This window comes from Elephantulus edwardii, unplaced genomic scaffold (assembly GCF_000299155.1).
Source record: "Elephantulus edwardii isolate Elephantulus edwardi_28Jun2011 unplaced genomic scaffold, EleEdw1.0 scaffold00053, whole genome shotgun sequence".
In the NCBI taxonomy this organism is placed as follows: domain Eukaryota; kingdom Metazoa; phylum Chordata; class Mammalia; order Macroscelidea; family Macroscelididae; genus Elephantulus; species Elephantulus edwardii.
Window position 1 is genome coordinate 8,222,862 of NW_006399803.1, and position 18,344 is coordinate 8,241,205.

At 35.7% G+C, this 18,344-nt stretch overlaps 1 protein-coding gene across 2 annotated transcripts in view; it reads left to right on the top strand.

Annotated features, from left to right (window-relative positions):
- Positions 1 to 18,344, top strand: part of OTUD4 (OTU domain containing 4) — a 45,487-nt gene that overhangs the window by 17,218 nt on the left and 9,925 nt on the right. The window contains exons 5-13 of one of the 2 annotated variants that reach the window (XM_006887007.1): positions 410 to 491; positions 2,181 to 2,313; positions 5,441 to 5,498; positions 5,769 to 5,886; positions 5,973 to 6,037; positions 9,067 to 9,163; positions 10,209 to 10,310; positions 10,410 to 10,593; positions 16,993 to 17,155. In XM_006887007.1, coding sequence (XP_006887069.1) covers positions 410 to 491; positions 2,181 to 2,313; positions 5,441 to 5,498; positions 5,769 to 5,886; positions 5,973 to 6,037; positions 9,067 to 9,163; positions 10,209 to 10,310; positions 10,410 to 10,593; positions 16,993 to 17,155 — 1,002 coding nt within the window. Of the gene's footprint in view, positions 1 to 409; positions 492 to 2,180; positions 2,372 to 5,440; positions 5,499 to 5,768; positions 5,887 to 5,972; positions 6,038 to 9,066; positions 9,164 to 10,208; positions 10,311 to 10,409; positions 10,594 to 16,992; positions 17,156 to 18,344 lie in introns of those variants that run through there. The other variant, XM_006887008.1, reaches the window with a different exon arrangement.

Below are 18,344 nucleotides of genomic sequence, written 5' to 3' on the forward strand. Positions count from 1 at the left end.
TAAAACTATGGTGTATGGTTTCTAAAGTTTATTCCGCTCCCCAGTTTTTAGCTCAACTTTTTATTCTTTTTATACAGTATTTAATTTTTATGAGTTTCTAGTTAACCTATTTTATCATCTTCTATTTGTGCAGTTGTTGTGACAATCTATCATTAAAAACAAACACCTATGTCCCGTAGCTTTGCTGTCCATTTCTTTTTCCAAAAATCTATGGTTTTAGACTTAAGGGTTCTTAATCCCTTTTTTTCCAATTCACTTAGAAAAATACTGTAACTGACCATATTTGAAATTCTTAAGTTCCTTCCAAATATAGGAAATATATTGGGGAATTAAAGTAATACAGAAGCTTCTGAGATAAGTTGCTATGTAAATAGAGTAGCAGAAATGTGTTTTCCTTTTTCCCTTGCAGGTATTACTGTGTTTTTCAAATGGAAATCATTATGATATTGTCTATCCCATAAAGTATAAAGAAAGCTCAGCTATGTGTCAGTGTAAGTACTGCTTTTGCATTTGTATTCCAGATTTTTATAACTATTGGAAATAAGTCAGGGAAAATATATATAGAGTGTGTGTGTCCCATACATTTCTGGGAGCATTAAGTTACCAAGAGTAATATTTCCATAATTAAAAAGCTGTTTTAAGTACTTTAAAAAGGAGCTAGTGGATAGAATTTGACTTGTAAATACAGCGTCTTTTTAACAGTAGGTATTTAGTAAGGATTTGTCTGCGATTTTAAAGCCGCCAGAGAATAGGGTGAAAATATAGCTAAATAAATGAAATATTTCATTGTTCTTGGCTCTAGGGCAGGATCTTTTAGTCTTTGCACTATTGACTTTTTAAGCCACCTAATTTCATTACCATGGCCGTTGACCTGTGTTTAAAAGGATGTAGCCCCTCTAATTTCCACCCAGTAGATGCCAGTAACATCCTGCCATTATGAGGATCAAAAATACCTCTTGAATTTGTCAGTTATTTCTTAGAATTATTTAAGAATTACTACCCTCCTACCTTCATTTCCTTTATGTCTGACAAAACATAATTCATTAAGTGGATAGAGAGAGACCAGTAAGACAGATAAATGTAAAGAGCAAGTTTTTAATTTTTTAAAAAATTAACCTGTTTGTACTACATCCTGGGTGGTGTGTTTCTTCTTTAGAGACCCAAATCTGGCCATTTCATTTATGAATAAGAAAGGCTAGGGAGTCTGCTTTTCCTGGTATGTCTTGGTGTCTGGGTAATAGCATGGTTTTAGTCAACATTCTTAAGAAGAGGTCTTAAAAGAGACCCCATTAAAAGGGTGGGCACTGTTGCAAAAAAATAAAAAAAAAATTGTTATTGAGTACCATTGAGTCAGAACTGACCCATAGCTGATTCTTAGCGAGTTTTCAGAGACATTTAATCTCATGGGGTGATTGCCCATCCTTCTGCAGAGCTGGTGGCGGTTTTGAACTGCGTGCCTTTGGAATTGTACTACAGCTTTTTACTACCAGGCTAGGGGGCTTATGTTTTTGTATTTATTACAGAGTTCCTTGTAATTAATAAAGCCAAATGAGAATCCGAAAGTTTAGGTGTAGTGAGTTTAACATTTTTTATAAAAGATAATTTTAGGGTTAGAAACAGCTCACTTTAGTGCCTTATGAAAATTGTATTGTAAAATCTGAAGCTGGGTTATGATGCCAGACACCCTCTTGTTTTAGAGAAACCTGAGATGAAGTTCCTTTCCAAAATTATTGATCGTGGAAATACTAACACTAGCCGTGCTTGATTTTGCTACAATCTTAATGTTTTTCATGCAGGTTATATGGTATAACTGAATCTGTGTGCACTCATTTTTACAATAATAATAATAATAATAATAATAATACATCCTTGCGATAGGATCAAATATGAAGATTACATATGAGGATATGTAATTTGCATATTTAGCTTCCATGATTGTCTCATTTATATTTTTGTATTGAAACTAGTAATAACTAATATAATAATTTGAAGCTAAATAACTCTTAATGTCCTACTTGCTCTCTAGATGTCTTTCTAGATGTTATGTATATTCCATTAGGATTTTGAAAGCTTACATAATAGATAATTTCATTTTTATGCTCTTATTTTAAAAAAATACTCAATTTTTAATTATTGCACTAATTTTAAAATTACTTAGTAAGATTTCTCATTAATTTCAGCTCTCCTTTATGAATTGCTGTATGAGAAGGTCTTTAAAACTGATGTAAGTAAAATCTTGATGGGACTAGACTCCTCTGAAGTCCCTGATGAAAACAACAGTGATATATCGGATTCAGAGGATGAAAATTGCAAGTAAGGATTAATTTAAATCTTGCAATATTTTTCTTAGTGCATATAACAATAACAAAGTTTTTTTTCTAGGGAATTATTTGACATACTAAATACAGAATTCACACAATAGTCGTACTCTCACTGTTTTATCTTAATTCATATAATTAGTTTATCATTTCATCCACCTCCTAGTAAAAGGTTTGGTTTTTTTTTTTAAAATATAATTTTTATTTATTTATTCTTTTTATGTGTGTACCGTCAAATTGGATCTGACTGGTACAGGAGGCGATTGTTCCTCCTCCTTCAGCAGAGCATCTGGTGGATTTGAACCTCACAGCCCTGGGATTGCAGTGCAGTTTCCCACCACTAGGCCACCAGAGCTCACAAAGAGTTTTTTAAAAAAAATTCATTATTTCTTGTTCAAGACCTATTCTACAGAATAATTTTTTGTTCCTACTTTATGTGTATATGTTGTACAATTTTCAAGTTAACTTGTCAGTTATTTACATATCCAGTAATGATAAAATGGTTATTCTGATTTCCTTGGCTGATTTTTATTTTCCATTTTCTTAGATAATGCTTCTTTTCCCTCTTTTTAAAATAATGAAACTACCATTACAATTTAAAGATGTAAACAACTTTCTGCCTAATCTCTTTTAGTTAGATTTGCATAAACTTAGTGGCTCAAAGATTGAATAGCTCAACCTGGTTTGAACACTGGTTTCCTGCCAGCTGTTTTTGGGGCCAACTATTTAAATTCTCTCATTGCCATGAAGTTGGAGCTGATTCAGAGCTAACCTTCCAGTGGATTTTTGGAAGCTATAAATCACACAGAAGATTGCCCCGCCTTTTTTTCATGGAGAAGCTAGTCAATTCACACTGTTGCATTTGAGTTGAGAGTGCACTTTACTACTCACTAGGCTGCCAGAGCACCCTTTAAATTGACTAAGAAGTCTTAATTCTGTGACTATAAAAGAACAAGTTAGTGTTTCTGTAAAGGAAAATTTTTGTGAGAAATACATGATGTGTTAAGTGAATAGCCTAGTTCCTAGATGTAATATTTAACATACATTATTATTGTTTGCCGTGAGTTCCAAGTGACTCCTGACCCTCCAGTGGGTTTTCAGAGACAGTTAATTGCACGAGAGAAGATTACCCATCCTGGGGAACAGCTGGTGGATGTAAGCCACATGGCTTTTTTTGGGGGGGATTACAGTACCGCTTTCCATTATTAAGTTTACTTTTTGCTTATGTTTTATAGTAACTAACCTTATTTCCAGTTAAAGGATTCTTCCTCCTGAAAGTACTCTTCTGGAAGTTATACATTGTGAAACTAGAAATAGAAATGGAGCTTAAGCCTTAAGAAAAGCTATTATTAAGTAGATATTTTTAATATATTTTTGTTGATTTGTAATTTCCATTTGTTGATTTAAAATATTACAGTATGGTTTGATGATTGATTAACCTTCATTTCTTTCCAACTTGAGTCTATTAAGTTAGAATTTGAATCTGCTATTGCAAATTTAAGACCACTGGTGGCCTAGTGGCAAGAAACTTCACTATAATCCTAAAGGCATGTGATTTGAGTCCATCAGCTGCTTCCATGTGAGAAGGATAGACGATCTCTTCTCATGCTAGTAACTGCTTCTGAAAACCTACTGAAGGGTCAGCTGTGGGTTGATGACAACTTTATGGTACTCCACTGTCACCACCACCACATGGTATATTTAATCCTTAAATAGGTCACTTTGTACAAATGGAAATTATGTTCCATGGTTGCACTGTGAGCACCTGTCTGATTAATGTATTCATGACAATCAGAAGATGGAAGAGGGAATGCTTGCTCTGTGGTCATGGTAGGAAGACTTTTGGTGTACTTTTTTTGGGTTGCTGTTTCTGCTAATAGTATTAGCAGCAGTTTTGCCTGTGATGGTATTTGGCAGAAGCTGTATAAGCTTACCAGGGAAAACGGAGATGTGGATGAAAGAAGGCTTACTATCATGCTCCATTCATTATACACTGTACTGCTGTAGTCCTTAGGAACTCTCATGTTGTGTAGTGGGTTGCGTGTTGGGCTTCAGACCAAAAGTTGGGGCAGCCTGTTTCCATTAATTTTATAACCTCAGAAACTGAACGGCCCACTGTGAGTGGAAATCCAACTTAATATTAGTGGGTTTACTGTTAATTGTAGTTGCCCTTTGCATTTCTTTGACATTTTTAGTTGCAGTAAACATTATTTTTGTGTCTTGTCTGGTGTAGGGAAGTAGAATGTGGTATAACGTGGCAAGATTAACATAGTGTAGTAATAAGGCGGGAAGGTACGATCTACTTGAACCTGGATTATTTCAGGATTCAAATTTGTCCTGAAATAATGGGAAACTGTTGGCTTTTTTCCCTGACTAGACAATTGGATCTCTATCATTGCAGTTAAGGTATAGATTTAGAAATTGCTCTAAAGACTTCTTGGCAGCTGCTCTTGTGAGCTTTTGTCTCATGGTGACCCTTGTATTATAAGAGTAGAACTGTCTCATAGGGTTGATCTTAGTGTCTTTGATGAAAGCAGGGGGATAGGCATTGACTGTATTGAACCTTCTATGAAGTTTTGAACCAGCAGTCTGTAGGTTAGCAGTTGATAGCAAGTTGCTTATATTATTTAGGCTCTTTTGCTGAACACTAAAGATTATTTTATTTTGCCTTTTGGTGATAGCAGCTGAATGAACCACTATTCTGCCAGAGCTTCTTGTATGTCATTCAACTGATGACTGTTCTTTAGCTGTACTTAAATGTACTTGACAATAAAAGGTTTGAATGTTGGGCCTTACTAGATGGATAATTTTGTTGTATTGGACTCTTTTGTTTAATGGAGACCTAACGTGACCATTGAAAGGAAATTTTTTCCTCGGATTTTTTATAGACTTAATTTTTAAGTTCCTTAGTTTATGATGTCCAAAAATTATTTATGGTAAAAGTGTTTAAATTATATCCATATATACGTATACACACACAATAAAACTTGTATTAGCTTGTTTTTGAGAATTTTTTCCAGTGTTGAGAGTTTTAGTTTTGTAAAGTTATAAACATTAGAAGTTACTTTTATGCAAATAATATTTTTTGATTCCTAGTTGAGGTTAATTTTTTTTCTTTTTAGGATGAAATCTACCACTTCTAATGATGTGAATGGATTTAAAACTTTGTCAGGCAATCAGGTATTTTTCTTTTAGATAATTTTAAAACTAGTCCTTGAAAATATGAAAACATAGGAATTTGTGAACTATTTTTTCTAGTACCTTGTCAATAAAAACAGGTCCTTGTAATGAGAAGAAACTTACTATTAATTTAGTTTTTTGCAGTCTTTTAAAAACAATTTTTTTAGACAGCATTTTTTTTTTACTTCAAATTTCCATTTGTGTATCAAACAAAACATGTCTTAAAAGCATTTCTTTGTTGAATTAACTTCCTGGCTTTGTTTACTTTAGACTCTGAAGAACAGTGGGAACTCCACTAGTCCTCCTTTGTCTACAAAGGTTCTTAAATCACTCAATCCAGCAGTCTATAGAAATGTGGAATATGAAATTTGGCTCCAGTCTAAACAAGGTAATTTAAAACTGCATTTTTGGTAAATTTACTTTGTGATACTTAAAAATAATTAAGTCTAATTAATATACTGATATTGTTTCCAGCTCAACAAAAACGTGATTATTCCATTGCTGCTGGCTTACAGTATGAAGTTGGAGATAAATGTCAAGTAAGAAAATATTTTACTTGAAATCTTGTTTCTAATAGGACCCAAGAGATTAGCTTAAATTTGTTGAGAATTTGAGACTATATTCTATATATATTTTAGTAGATGACAAGTTAATTCATCTTGATTCACCTTGAAATAAATTCAAATTCCACTTTATAGGTCAGTTTATTTTGTCATCTTTTTCTGTATGTAATTTTATTCCTGTTGGATTGAGGAAGGAAAAGGAATAATTTAATTTTAATTAAATTTAATTTCATTAAATTATGTCTCTGACCAAGGGTACCTGATTCTTGGATTAGAGCAGTGGCTTTAGGCCTGGGTGATTTTTGCCTACTCTACGGGAACATTTGATTTTTACAGTTGGGATAATGTAACTTAAAGCCTTGGTGGTGGTATGTGTTGTATAGGTGACTAAAAGATTCCAATCTGCCAGGCTGCTCCTTGGGAGAAAGATGCTGTTAAGATTTACAGTCTCTGAAAAGCTGCTGGAGGGTGTTTGTGAATTTGAATTCACCTGATGGCAGTTAATTTGTTTAGAGTGTTAATGACATCTAATGAATAGAAGCCAGGGATTCTACATGTGTGTAGAAGAATTATCTGGTCTAGGTTGTCAATAATTAGAGAAATCCAGCTCTGTGTTTTGGAACAAGAACATACAAAAATTTATATGTATAAAACAGAAAAACCAAACAAAAGTGATAGAAAAAATACTTTTTTTATCAAATGTGATTTTCACTGAAAGTGTTGTATTATTAAATCTATTTAAAAATAACTATAATTCACAGGGAAATACTCATTTAATTTGTGATACATTAGTTTTTGAGAAGTATCTGACGAAAATTATGTGGGGATTATTAATGACATGCTTAATCTTAAAAACTTTTAATAGTATTCTAGGCTACTTGAAAGGAGAAAATTGGATTAATTTCTGTGTGTCCTTATAGGATTGCTCAAACTATTTTAAGTACAGAACTGAGTTGTGGGAACTGACTACAGTGAATTGGCAAACTTGGAAGATAACAGAATAAATTAAGAGCGTAAAACTCCTCCTTTAAACAAAGAAGAAATTTTTACTTCTCTTTGCATCATTAAAATGATTGTTACTCACTTCACTAAAGAAGACATTCAGATGGCCAACAAGCACATGAAGAAATGTTCAAAATCCCTAGCTCTAAGAGAGATGCAAGTCTAAACAACTATAAGATACCATCTCACCCCAGTCAGAATAGCAAAATTTAACAGCAGCAAGCAACAAATGCTAGCGAGGTTGTAGAGAAACAGAAACCCTTATTCACTGTTGGTAGGAATGTAAAATGTGAAACCACTGTGGAAGGCAGTATGGTGCTTTCTCAAAAAGTTGCAAATAGAGATACAATTTGACCCAGCAATTTCACTACTAGGAATATAGCCCAAAGAGACAGTAACTGACATCAAGCAGCTATATGCACACCCATGTTTATTGCAGCTTTGTTCACAATAGCAAGGAGTTGGAAATAATCTAAGTGCCCATCAGCAAATGATGGACAGAGAAGCTGTAGTATATTCACACAGTGGAATACTATGCTGCATTGAAAAACAAGGAACTCATGCAGTATTATTCAAAATGGGTGACGCTGGAGGACATGCTGAGTGAAGTATCTCAGTCACAAAAGGACTAATACTGAAAGACTGACAGCGGGGTTGGTGGGAGACTGAGAAGGATGGGTTCAATAATGTATACTGCATTGAAAGAGGTGAGGGAGAAAACTGTTTAAAAAGGATATGTGATTAGGTATTTTTGTCATGACAGGAGTTCAGAGCGAAGGCTGCATAGTGGAGTGGATCTGGGAGGAGGGATTGTAAAACAATGAAAGAATTTTTCTTTTACTTTTTCAAGAGGGTAGCGTACTTGCGGGGGGGAAGGTTGAAAGGGGAGAAAAATGCAACAATGAATGAATGGAAATCCAAAGACTCTGTACATTTTCATTGAAATTAATAATTTTTAAAAAAGGGGAAAATGATTATTATAAGTCTAGCATATTTACATTGAGGTTGAAATTACTTTTGTATTTTAGATGACTGTTCGTCAAGTTGCTGGTTAAAGTAGACACTGGTTTCAGATTTGATTTTTCCCTTTTTCAAAATTCTTTTCAGATTTTTCTTTTTAAGAATATTTTGTTTCTGTAGAAGACTGACCATTTTACTTAGATAAAATGTAAATTTTGTTTGTAGAAACAGATATGTATATGTATGATGCATTTTAAACCTTGATTAAAAATTAATTCTTGAAGAGAGTAATGCAAATTGTTCTGTTGAGAATAATTCCTCGGCTTGAATAGTTTTTTCATTAAAGTAGAAAATTGCTTATGGCATTGGTACACACTTTTGTGTTCTTAGTGTGTTGATTAGTAGGTGCACTTTGCAGTTGTGTTATATATTTTGTCACACTTTGTATTTAATACCAATAGGATTATAGGTAACAGGATGGATCTGTTTTTAGGGGAGCAGAAGGTCACAGTTAACATTAATGTCCTCTAGAAAAACAAAGATAATAGTAATTATAGTAACAGTTGCCCTCATTTGTAGAATGGTTGCTATGGGTAAGTTGGTGTCATCATGTGCATTCCTAGTCCTTCCGCATGAATCCTTTGAAGTTCTGTGGTTAGCCACATTTTGCATGAGGAAACTTAAGTATGCTGGGTTAAATAACTTGACTAAGGTCAGATTTTTGGTAAGTGGAATTCTGTAATCCTGCTACATTTACAACTAGCACATACTAACTCATTTAAAGCTTTACTAGATTGTGCTTGTATTTTTCTTGAGCTACTTAAAAAATAATTTAGAAAGATAAGTAAACATTGTTTTAGGGAGTGGTTTAGAAAGTCAAGGAGATTTCTTGTACTTGTCAAGGATTTATTGTATGTGTTGCCTGTCCTTCCCTGTGTACTTTTTTTTCTTCTTCTTCTTCAGTTGAAAACAAAACTTTAAAAACGAACTTTTTTGCAAAGGAAGTATGTATCTGATTTTCTGTTTTTGGAATTGTTCTACAGGTTAGGTTAGATCACAATGGAAAATTTTCTAATACAGACACTCAAGGGGCTCAGTCTGAGAATGGACCAGTTTTGGTTGAAGAAGCTGGAAAGAAGTATGTATAACTCTTTAATTAGGCCATTTATTGTTAGCTTAATGTAATAGCGAGCATTAATGTGCTATTAGGTATTGCCACTTTAGTGACTGAGGCTAACTTAAGTGTAGGTAGAAAAGAAATTTTCTTAGATCTTTAAAGAAAAAAAATCGTTTATTCAGGTTCAAGCTAAATTGCAAAATTTAGTTGTTAAATTTTAAATTTAAAAAAAATTACATTATTGCTTGCAGTTTGAAATAATGCTGTCCCTTCCAAAAGATGTGTGGGAACATTAGCTAGAATATAAACCATACAGGGTCAGCCTTGGAGAGCAGGAACCATTTCATTTAGTGCCACTTTGCATATAGTTTGATTGCACCAATGACTGTTTGAGTACTAACTGAAAGGTTGGTGGTTTTAGCGTACTCAGAGATAACCTAGGACAAAGCTGGTCTTCTGCCTGAAAAGAGACCCATTCTTGAAAGCTTTACCAGGAGCAGTATTATTTATCAGTTCTAGTAATAAAGTATTACTTTAGATTATTGAAAATTGCAAGAATACACAAAGGAGAGGAGTACACTATAGAAACTCAGTATGACTAGCAGCTAATAGGATTTGGCAATCTTTTCTCATTTACTCTTCCTAACACCTAATGGGGTCCCCCCCCCCGTTTGTTTTAAAGCTAGGGTGAGCCTGGACTATTTTATAGCAAATCTCAGACTTTATTACATCGTTTCTACCGTAGAAGGTCTCTATCAGAATAAAGACTCTTCCCCCACCCTAACAGAATAATGCTTTCTAATTTATCCAGTCTTCTACTTTAAGGTTTTTGTCATCTTTAGTTTGAAAATAATGTTTTTTATACATAGAATTTTACTTAATTATATTTGAGTTTCTAAATGCTATTTGTACTTAAATTCCAATTTGTTTTTGATATAAGAAAATTAGAAAGCCTTAGTTTCCTGTAAGTTTAAGACTTTTGTATGATACCTGTCTAAATAGGTGTTCTATTAAGAGTAATTTGAAATCATTACAAAGTTTTTTTCCCCTCTCTCTTCTTTTGAAGACACTCAACAAAGAACCTCAAGCCACCTCCCTCAGAAAGCTGGAACACAGTATCAGGGAAAAAGATGAAAAAACTTTCCAACTCTGGACAAAATTTCCATTCTGGTAGGAGCATGTCAAGTTACCATTTCTTGGGGATAGAGGTGAATGTATTTGAGGTTCATAATGGGAATATTATGATATGTATTTGGGTTCTTATCATAGACATGGATTACAGAGGGCCAAAGAATTCAAGCAAGCCAGTAAAAGCCCCATCAGCACTACCTCCTCGACTGCAGCATCCTTCTGGAGTAAGACAGCATGCATTCACTAGTCATTCTTCAGGATCACAGTCTCAGAAATCCTCCAATGAGCACAAAAGTCTTAGGACACCTGCACAGATCATAAGGTAACCTTTAATGCTAGAACAGTGCAAATAAAATTACAAACTTTTTTTGCCACATTACATGCTTATAAATAGTTATTCAGGTTTTTTATAACACTTGTTAACCAAAGTAATTTAGTTGAGTAAGAGACCTTTATTTTTTAATTTGCTTTTCAAAATAAGAAATAATCTCCTAGAATAGTTTTCTGATGGTTTGGAAAATTTTCGTTTTTGGTTGTTATCAAATTCGCTGTGACTCTTGGTGATCTGAAATGTATGACACAATGAAACATTGCCTAGTTATATGTCAGCTTTGTTAGTTATGTTTGAGTCTGTTTTAACTATTGTGTCAATCATTCATTTTTTTCCTGACCCTTAATCAAATTAAGATGTCCTTTTCTAGCAATTAGTCTTTCCTGTTGATATGTCTGGAGTAAGCCATCTAATGTCTTGTTGCCATTCTTGTTTGTTTATAAGGAATATTTTAATTGTATTCAGAGACTAATTTGTTCATTCTTTTGTTAGTTGAAGGCTTAGTTAGTATTCTTGCAAGCACCATAATTAGTATGACTTAGGGCAAGCACACCTTAATGTGACATTTTTACATTTTAATGCTCTGAAGAAGTCTTAGCAAATTGGCCCATTACAGTATGTCAGTATATTGTTGATTTCTTGACTGCTACTTCTTTTTTTTTTTTAAATTTTATTTTAATAATTTTAATGAACATTTACAGAGATTTGGGATTTCTATTCATTCATTGTTGACTTTTCTCCCTGCCCAGCCCTCCCCCCAGTTTGCTCCTCTTTGAAAAAGTAAAAGAAAAATTCTTTCTTTGGTATACAATCCCCCCACACCCATCCCACTGCCCCAGGTACACTCCACTATGCACCGTTGATTCTGGACTCTTGTGATAATTATAATACCCTATCATATATCGCTTTTAAATTATTCTCTCCCTCATCTGTTTCAATGCAGTATGCATATAATTTATCCAGTTTTTCTCAGTCCTACCCCAACATCAGTCCTGTTTTAAAACAGTGGCACCATGCAGTATATGTCCTTTTGTGACTGAGATATTTCACTCAGCATAATGTCCTCCATGGTCACCCATTTTGAAGAATATTGCATGAGTTCCTTGTTTTTCTTTTTTTTGAAAATTTTATTTTATTTTTATTTGGAAAGACATATTGGGGGTATAAGGAGGTGAGGGTTGGGGGCAGAAGGGTGAGGATGGGCAGGGATGCAGTTGTAGAGCTACACAGTTTGGTCGGTGGGGGGAGCAGGTGAAGGAAATGATGAGGATCCAGTGGGGACCAGATGCTACAGAGGAATGACAAGCATTTCCCAATGGTAAACTGTCTTATTGATTTGGGAACTGGATGCTGACTCTCTGGCTTCTTCATGCTGAACAGGGGCGTAGATGTAAAGGGGGGGAAGGTAGGTCGCTTTATCACCTTAATGGTGGTCTTAGGTTAAAGCTGCTTGCCTTCTTGTTCTGTTAGAAGATATTTTCCTGTCATTTGCTCCCCTCTGGACTGCAAAGTGTTTTCCCAGGTGGGTCCAGTGGGGATGGCTGGTTGAACCCAGAGGCTCCATCCTCCTTTGCTTCCTTAGCTGTCAGTTGTATTTCCTTTTGGTCATGGGTGCTGGGTTCAGGGCCAATTCTGGAGTAAAACTCAGTTTAAGGTTTACCTATAGGATAGGGAGCAAATCTAGAGAGAACAAACTTGTGAGTTACAGATAGAAGGGCTTTGAGGGTGTTGCTTTCAGGTTTACTTGGGGAGAGGGTGGCAGAAGGTGGCCTAGATAACATTCTTTGGATACCCTAGGCATTCTTTTTTTTGTCCCCCTTCCCCACCCAGGGTCAGATGGCACAATCTGGGGACTGAGGAGCTCACCCTGAGGGCCGCAATGGCTCGCCCCGAGCCGGGGGCCGAGGGCAGGCCGCCCTGGGCAAAGGGACGTGAAAGCTTGCCCCGAGCCGGGGCTGAGGGTAGCCTGTCCTGAGCAGGGCAACATGCCCAGGAGCTGGCTGGTATACTCCCTCTCCAATTGCCCCTACTCCAGTCTGGTCCCCTCGTCTGACCGAGGACTATGTGGTCAGGGATAGTGTCTCCAATTCCAGCACCACCACTTTTACCCTCCCATAAGTGGTCATACTATATTTTGAAGTAGGTGTCACTGCCCTCCCCCTTTATATATGGTAAATGGAACCTGAGAATTGTGAACAGACTCCCCCCAGGTCTAACCATCTTTTGGCAGACGCATTCAACAGAACAAAATATGTGGTGCATTTAGGATGTTGGTCCTCTTGTGCATGCTGCCACTGTTAATTGTCTTCAGACTCACAGTGACTTTCAGCAATCCATTGTATAGGTAATTGTTGTCTTTGGCCTGTCCAAGGAAACCCAAACCTGCAGATGGCGGGGCACGCATCCCATCTCCCGCCTTTCATGCAGGCGGCCGGTGGGGCGCAGCCCCCACTCCCCCCCGCGGGCACCCAATGGGTGCGCAGCCCCTCTCGCGCGGTTGGCTGGTGGGCGCCCTCTTCCCCCACCGCCGCCATCCTGGCTCCAAGAATTCTCTCCAGAACAAGTCCACCTTGCTGCAGTGTGGTGGCTTCATTGCACCAGTCTTGAGGAGGGCCGGTGCCCAGCATCCATTGGTTCTGGCTGTGGAAGCCTCATGGAGCTGCCGCGGCTGTGCGACACTGGGCTCTGCAGGCCGGGGTTGGGAGCCGTGAGACTCACCCATTCCTCCTTGGGAATCCTTGAATTCCTATTGTTGAGCCTCGATCTTCACTGAGGGCCAGTCATCAACTGTTTAACTGTTCAATTATCAATAAGCCGAAGTCTGTAGAAGGCCATAGTGGCCCTGCTTTAAGTGGTTCGCTGCTCCCTCAGCTCACCACGCTGTCTCTGCCTCCACCGCCATCTTGGATCGAGTTCCTTGTTTTTCAATGCAGCATAGTATTCCATTGTGTGACTATACCACAGCTTCACTATCCATTCCTTTGTTGATGGGCACCTGGGTTGTTTCCAATTTCTTGCTACTGTGAACAAAACTGCAGTAAACATGGGTGTGCATATATCTGCTTGGATGTCAGTTATGGTCTCTTTGGGGTATATTCCCAGTAGTGGAATTGCCGGGTTGAATGGTATCTCTAATTGCAACTTTTAGAGAAAGCGCCATACCGCCTTCCACAGTGGTTGCACCATTTTACACTCCCACCAACGGTGAATAAGGGTTTCCGTTTCTCCACAACCTTGCCAGCATTTGTTGCTTGCTGTTCTGTTAAATTTTGCTATTCTGACTGGGGTGAGATGATATCTCATAGTTGTTCTGATTTACATCTCTTTTAGAGCTAGGGATTTTGAACATTTCTTCATGTGCTTGTTGGCCATCTGAATGTCTTTGGTTAATTGTCTGTTCATATCCTGTGCCCATTTTTCAATTGGATTATTTACCTTTATCTGTTGTGGTGCTCAAGTACGTTCTAAATTCTAGATATAAGTCCCTTATCTGACATGTCATTCCCAAATACTTTTTCCCAGTCTGTGGCTTCCCTTTTTACCCTGTTGGAGAAGTTTTTGGATGTGCTTAGGGATTTGATTCTTAGAAGGTCCCATTCATCTTATTTTTTCTTCTCCTGGGTGTGAGGTTGTTTATTTTTGATCAAGTTGGAATGACACTTAAGCTTTTTCTTAATTTATAATGTTTATAGACTTGTTTGTTGTTAGCTGTTATGTCCTCTTCCTATCGAGTTGGATCTGACCTCCAGTGGGTTTCCAGAGACAGTTAATTGCATAGGAGCAGATTGCCCATCTTTCTCCAATGGAGCACACCTAGTAGATTTAAACTACATGCCTTTGGATTGGGAGAGCAATTCCTTACCCTAAGCCACCAGCATTCCCTGGCCTACTTATTAGGATTTTCATTTTCCTTTAAGGTATAACCTTCATCTAGTTGGCTTCTTCAGAGGGAGACATCCCATGTTAACAGACCACTTATACATTTTTATTTTATTTTTTTTTAAATAGGTAAACTTTCTTGCAGGGGTATGCATATATGTGAAATACAGGTATATTAAACATTTTAATTTTCAAAAGTTTTAATGATAACAAAGTAAAAAATCATTTGTAAGGGCACATTACCTCATCTCTCAAGGTTTCTCACTGCAAACGGAGTCCTGAGGAATAGCCTAGGTAAGACTGCTTAGGGCTTTGTGGTTTTGGCATACATAGCAGATGTAGGCAGGGATGCTCAGTTAACTGTTACTGAAGACAATATGAGTATTAACTAGACTCCATTAGCACTTGATAGGTAAGCTGCTTGCCTCATTCAGGCAAAGTACTTCAGGAAATAAGCTTTATTTGAATATTAACTTTGAAAACAAAGTATAAAAAGCAAAAATAGGATGTTGCAAGACAGAAATGATGCTTGCTTTTTATAACTTTTTCACTTTTTGACAGACTAGAAAAAAATTTTTTTTAACACTAGCGTGCTCATTTATAAATTAAACACTGAATGGCTACTTAAATGCAAATATCGCCTGCTTTTACATCTCTTTGCTTTTGTGAAAGAGATACATCAATTAACCAAAAGAAATCTGAAGAGGATTTTCACATTTACAGAAAAAACTAAGCATCAAAATTAGCATTTAATGGTGATTTTTTTTTTCTGCCTTGGTTTTGATATTTTTTGAAAAAATTAATATTAAAGAAAGTTTACAGAGACTTAGGGTTTCCAGTCATTCATTGTTGCACTTTTCTCCCTACTGATTCCCCCAATTCACTCTTCTCCTTGAGAAGAAAGAAAAACTCTCATTGGTATGCAAGAAGCTACTAAAGCCTGAGCAAAGGGAGTGGTGATGTCAAACTCCTTCTCTAGGAACTCTAGTTACCTTCAGGCTGCCATAGCTTTGAACTGAGTCTATGAACACTATTTTGTGTTAGTGTTAGACTTTGTGTTATTTCATACAGTTTGGTGGGTTATTTTTTGGAGTACATTCAAAAAAATTATGTGAATTTAATGGAAATTGCTTCTTTGCTTTGTAGTTTAACATTTAAAAGGGTTTGTAGGGAAATTCTACTTTTATATAACAGGGGAAACATTTTATTTGCTACAAACTGAAGTTTCTGGTGTTGACTTCAATCTCCTGTGGGTGTTTACACTTCTAGGACCCATGTGAAATATTTTGCTCTTACTAGGATTTTTTTTTCTTTTTCTGTTACTTGCTATATAAAACAGCACTTATGAGCATTGAATGTTGTTCTTGATATATGCCATCAAGTACAGACAGACTTCAGTGGGTTTTTAGAGCCTGTAAACTACGTGAGAAGAGGTTGCTCCTGTTTCCCTGTCCCAGAACGGCTGGTGCAGTCGAAATGTCTGCATTTGGGTTTGTAGTGCAACTCTTTACCCCTGGTTCAACCAGACTCCTTAACATTGAATGAGACGGTGGGTAATAAATACATAGATAGGATGCTTTGGAGAATTTTTGATGTGATTGATTTTACATTGACATCTAGTGCTGCTTGTCTAGTTTCTTTACATTGTTATTGTGTGCCGTCGAGTTCAAACTGTAACTAATAGTTGACCCCACTAGTGGGTTTTCAGAGGCTTTACATTGCATAAGAGAAGATTGCCTATCATCTTACTGCATTGTCATCATTATGAAATGAAAAGTTAATTTTTATAGTATATTAAAACAAATTTAGAAACTGATGTTATTAAGTGCAGTCAAGTGGTCTCTGCCTCAGAGTGACTGTATATGTACAGTAGAATGAAACCCTGCACCGTCTTGCCAGTCTCTGCTATGCTTTGGCCCTTATTACAGTTACTGTCAATCTGGTTCATTGAAAGTATTCCTTTTTTTGACATCTTCTTTAAAATGACTTCTTTGCTCTTTTACGTTTTAAAGAAGTCTCTGGCAGCAGATCTACTCAGTGCAATAATACATTGTGTTTCATTGACTACTGCTCCTTGGTTGTTGATTTATCATGGTTCTCCATTTATCATGTTTTTTTATTGGTTTTAAAGGACTTTTGTATTCTTTATGATGAGTTATAATCCATAATAATTACATAGACTTTGGAGTTTATTAGTAATAGAAACTGGTGTCGATGATCACTAAATATATTAGTTTTTAGCCAGTTAGTGTTTTACCTATTTGTAGTATTTTACATACATATCAGTGTTGATTTTTCCTGGTTATACAATAAAAGAGAACTGGCTCTGTAATGTTGTTTAATACTATAAGAACTTCCATTTGCTAAATATTTCTCAGGTATCCAAAAGTTTTGTTAATATAAGAATTTAGCTTAAACTTGTAAAATATTTATAATGCAAAGTGGATATTTTTAATTGGGTATTCTATATATTTTACCATTTTGTTTTTCCTGACAATTTTTATTTGACAGAAAATCTGATCGTGAGAAAACAGAAGATTTTGATCATACAAGTCGAGAATCTAACTATTTTGGCCTCACCCCTGAAGAACGCAGAGAAAAGCAAGCAATAGAAGAATCTCGTTTACTTTATGAGATTCAGAACAGAGATGAACAAGCTTTCCCAGCCCTTTCTGTATGTATAAAAAAGATTGTAAAAGTCATTGTTTATAAGTATCTTTTAGTTTCTTTTTTGAATCATAATGTGTAAGGATAGACTTAATTTTAAACTGAAAGGATACCTTAAAGATCATACAGTTCTTCTTACTTTTCATATTTTTACAGTATAACATTTGAGATAATGCTGGTTGATAGCAGAGGTGAGGGAAGTAAATTGATTTACTGGCAGTTTGTTTTAAGCTAGCATGTTTATTTTTCCAGGAAAAATAATGTGCAGTAGAGCTATGTTACTCAAAACTCTTTATAGAATCTATAAAAATTTTGAATTTTTTTTTTTCTCTATTAAACATTTGGCCTCAGTATGTACAGTGAGATCTTTCTGAGTGTGTTTAGTGGTGGAAGTGGTAGAGTGAGTACTAGGCTAATATTATATATACAATATACTATGTATAACCCTGTAATTTTATCTTTGCTAAGTTTACCAGGCACTGAGTTGAAATTAATATCCTCTGTTTTCCAGTTTTTTTAAGTTATTTGGAAGAGGAAAAATAGTTCTTATGTAGAGTGAAGGAACTACTCTGACAGTTTAGCACAAGAGAAGCATGCTTAATTTAATCCAGTGACTGAATCTTGTTTTTTTTCTTCTTTGTCCCCGACTCTATTGTGATGTGTGTAAAAATGTACAGAGTGAGTTGATTTTTCTATTCAGCCACTCAAACTAGTTTTATGACATTCATTGAAATACCCACAATGTAGCTGTACTCTGCATATGACCTTTTCAGTATTGGTGAATGGTACCCAGATGGTGGTTCAACAGTGTTAACAAATTGGAATACTATAGGAGGATTCAGTAGATAAAAACTTTAACATCTCTCACATTCACTTCGCTGTTATCTCCAGAACTCCTCAGAGATCTGAGGAACTTTTTTTTAAAAAAAACTGATCTGAAATAGTTGTTCAGCCTAGATTAGTAGTAAGATTTTAGGAATTCGTTTAAGAGGTGCTGAATTTTTTACCTGAATTAAATTGTGTGCTGAGTACATTTATCTTTTATGTATGTATATTATTTCATTTTTGTGTATATGTATAAAAACTAGAAATCATTTCAATTGTGCTGATAACTTTTTGTCATTTGAGTTAGAGAAAAACTCATCTAAAATTACAACTGATTTTGAGACAAAAAAATTTATTTTTTCACCAGATGC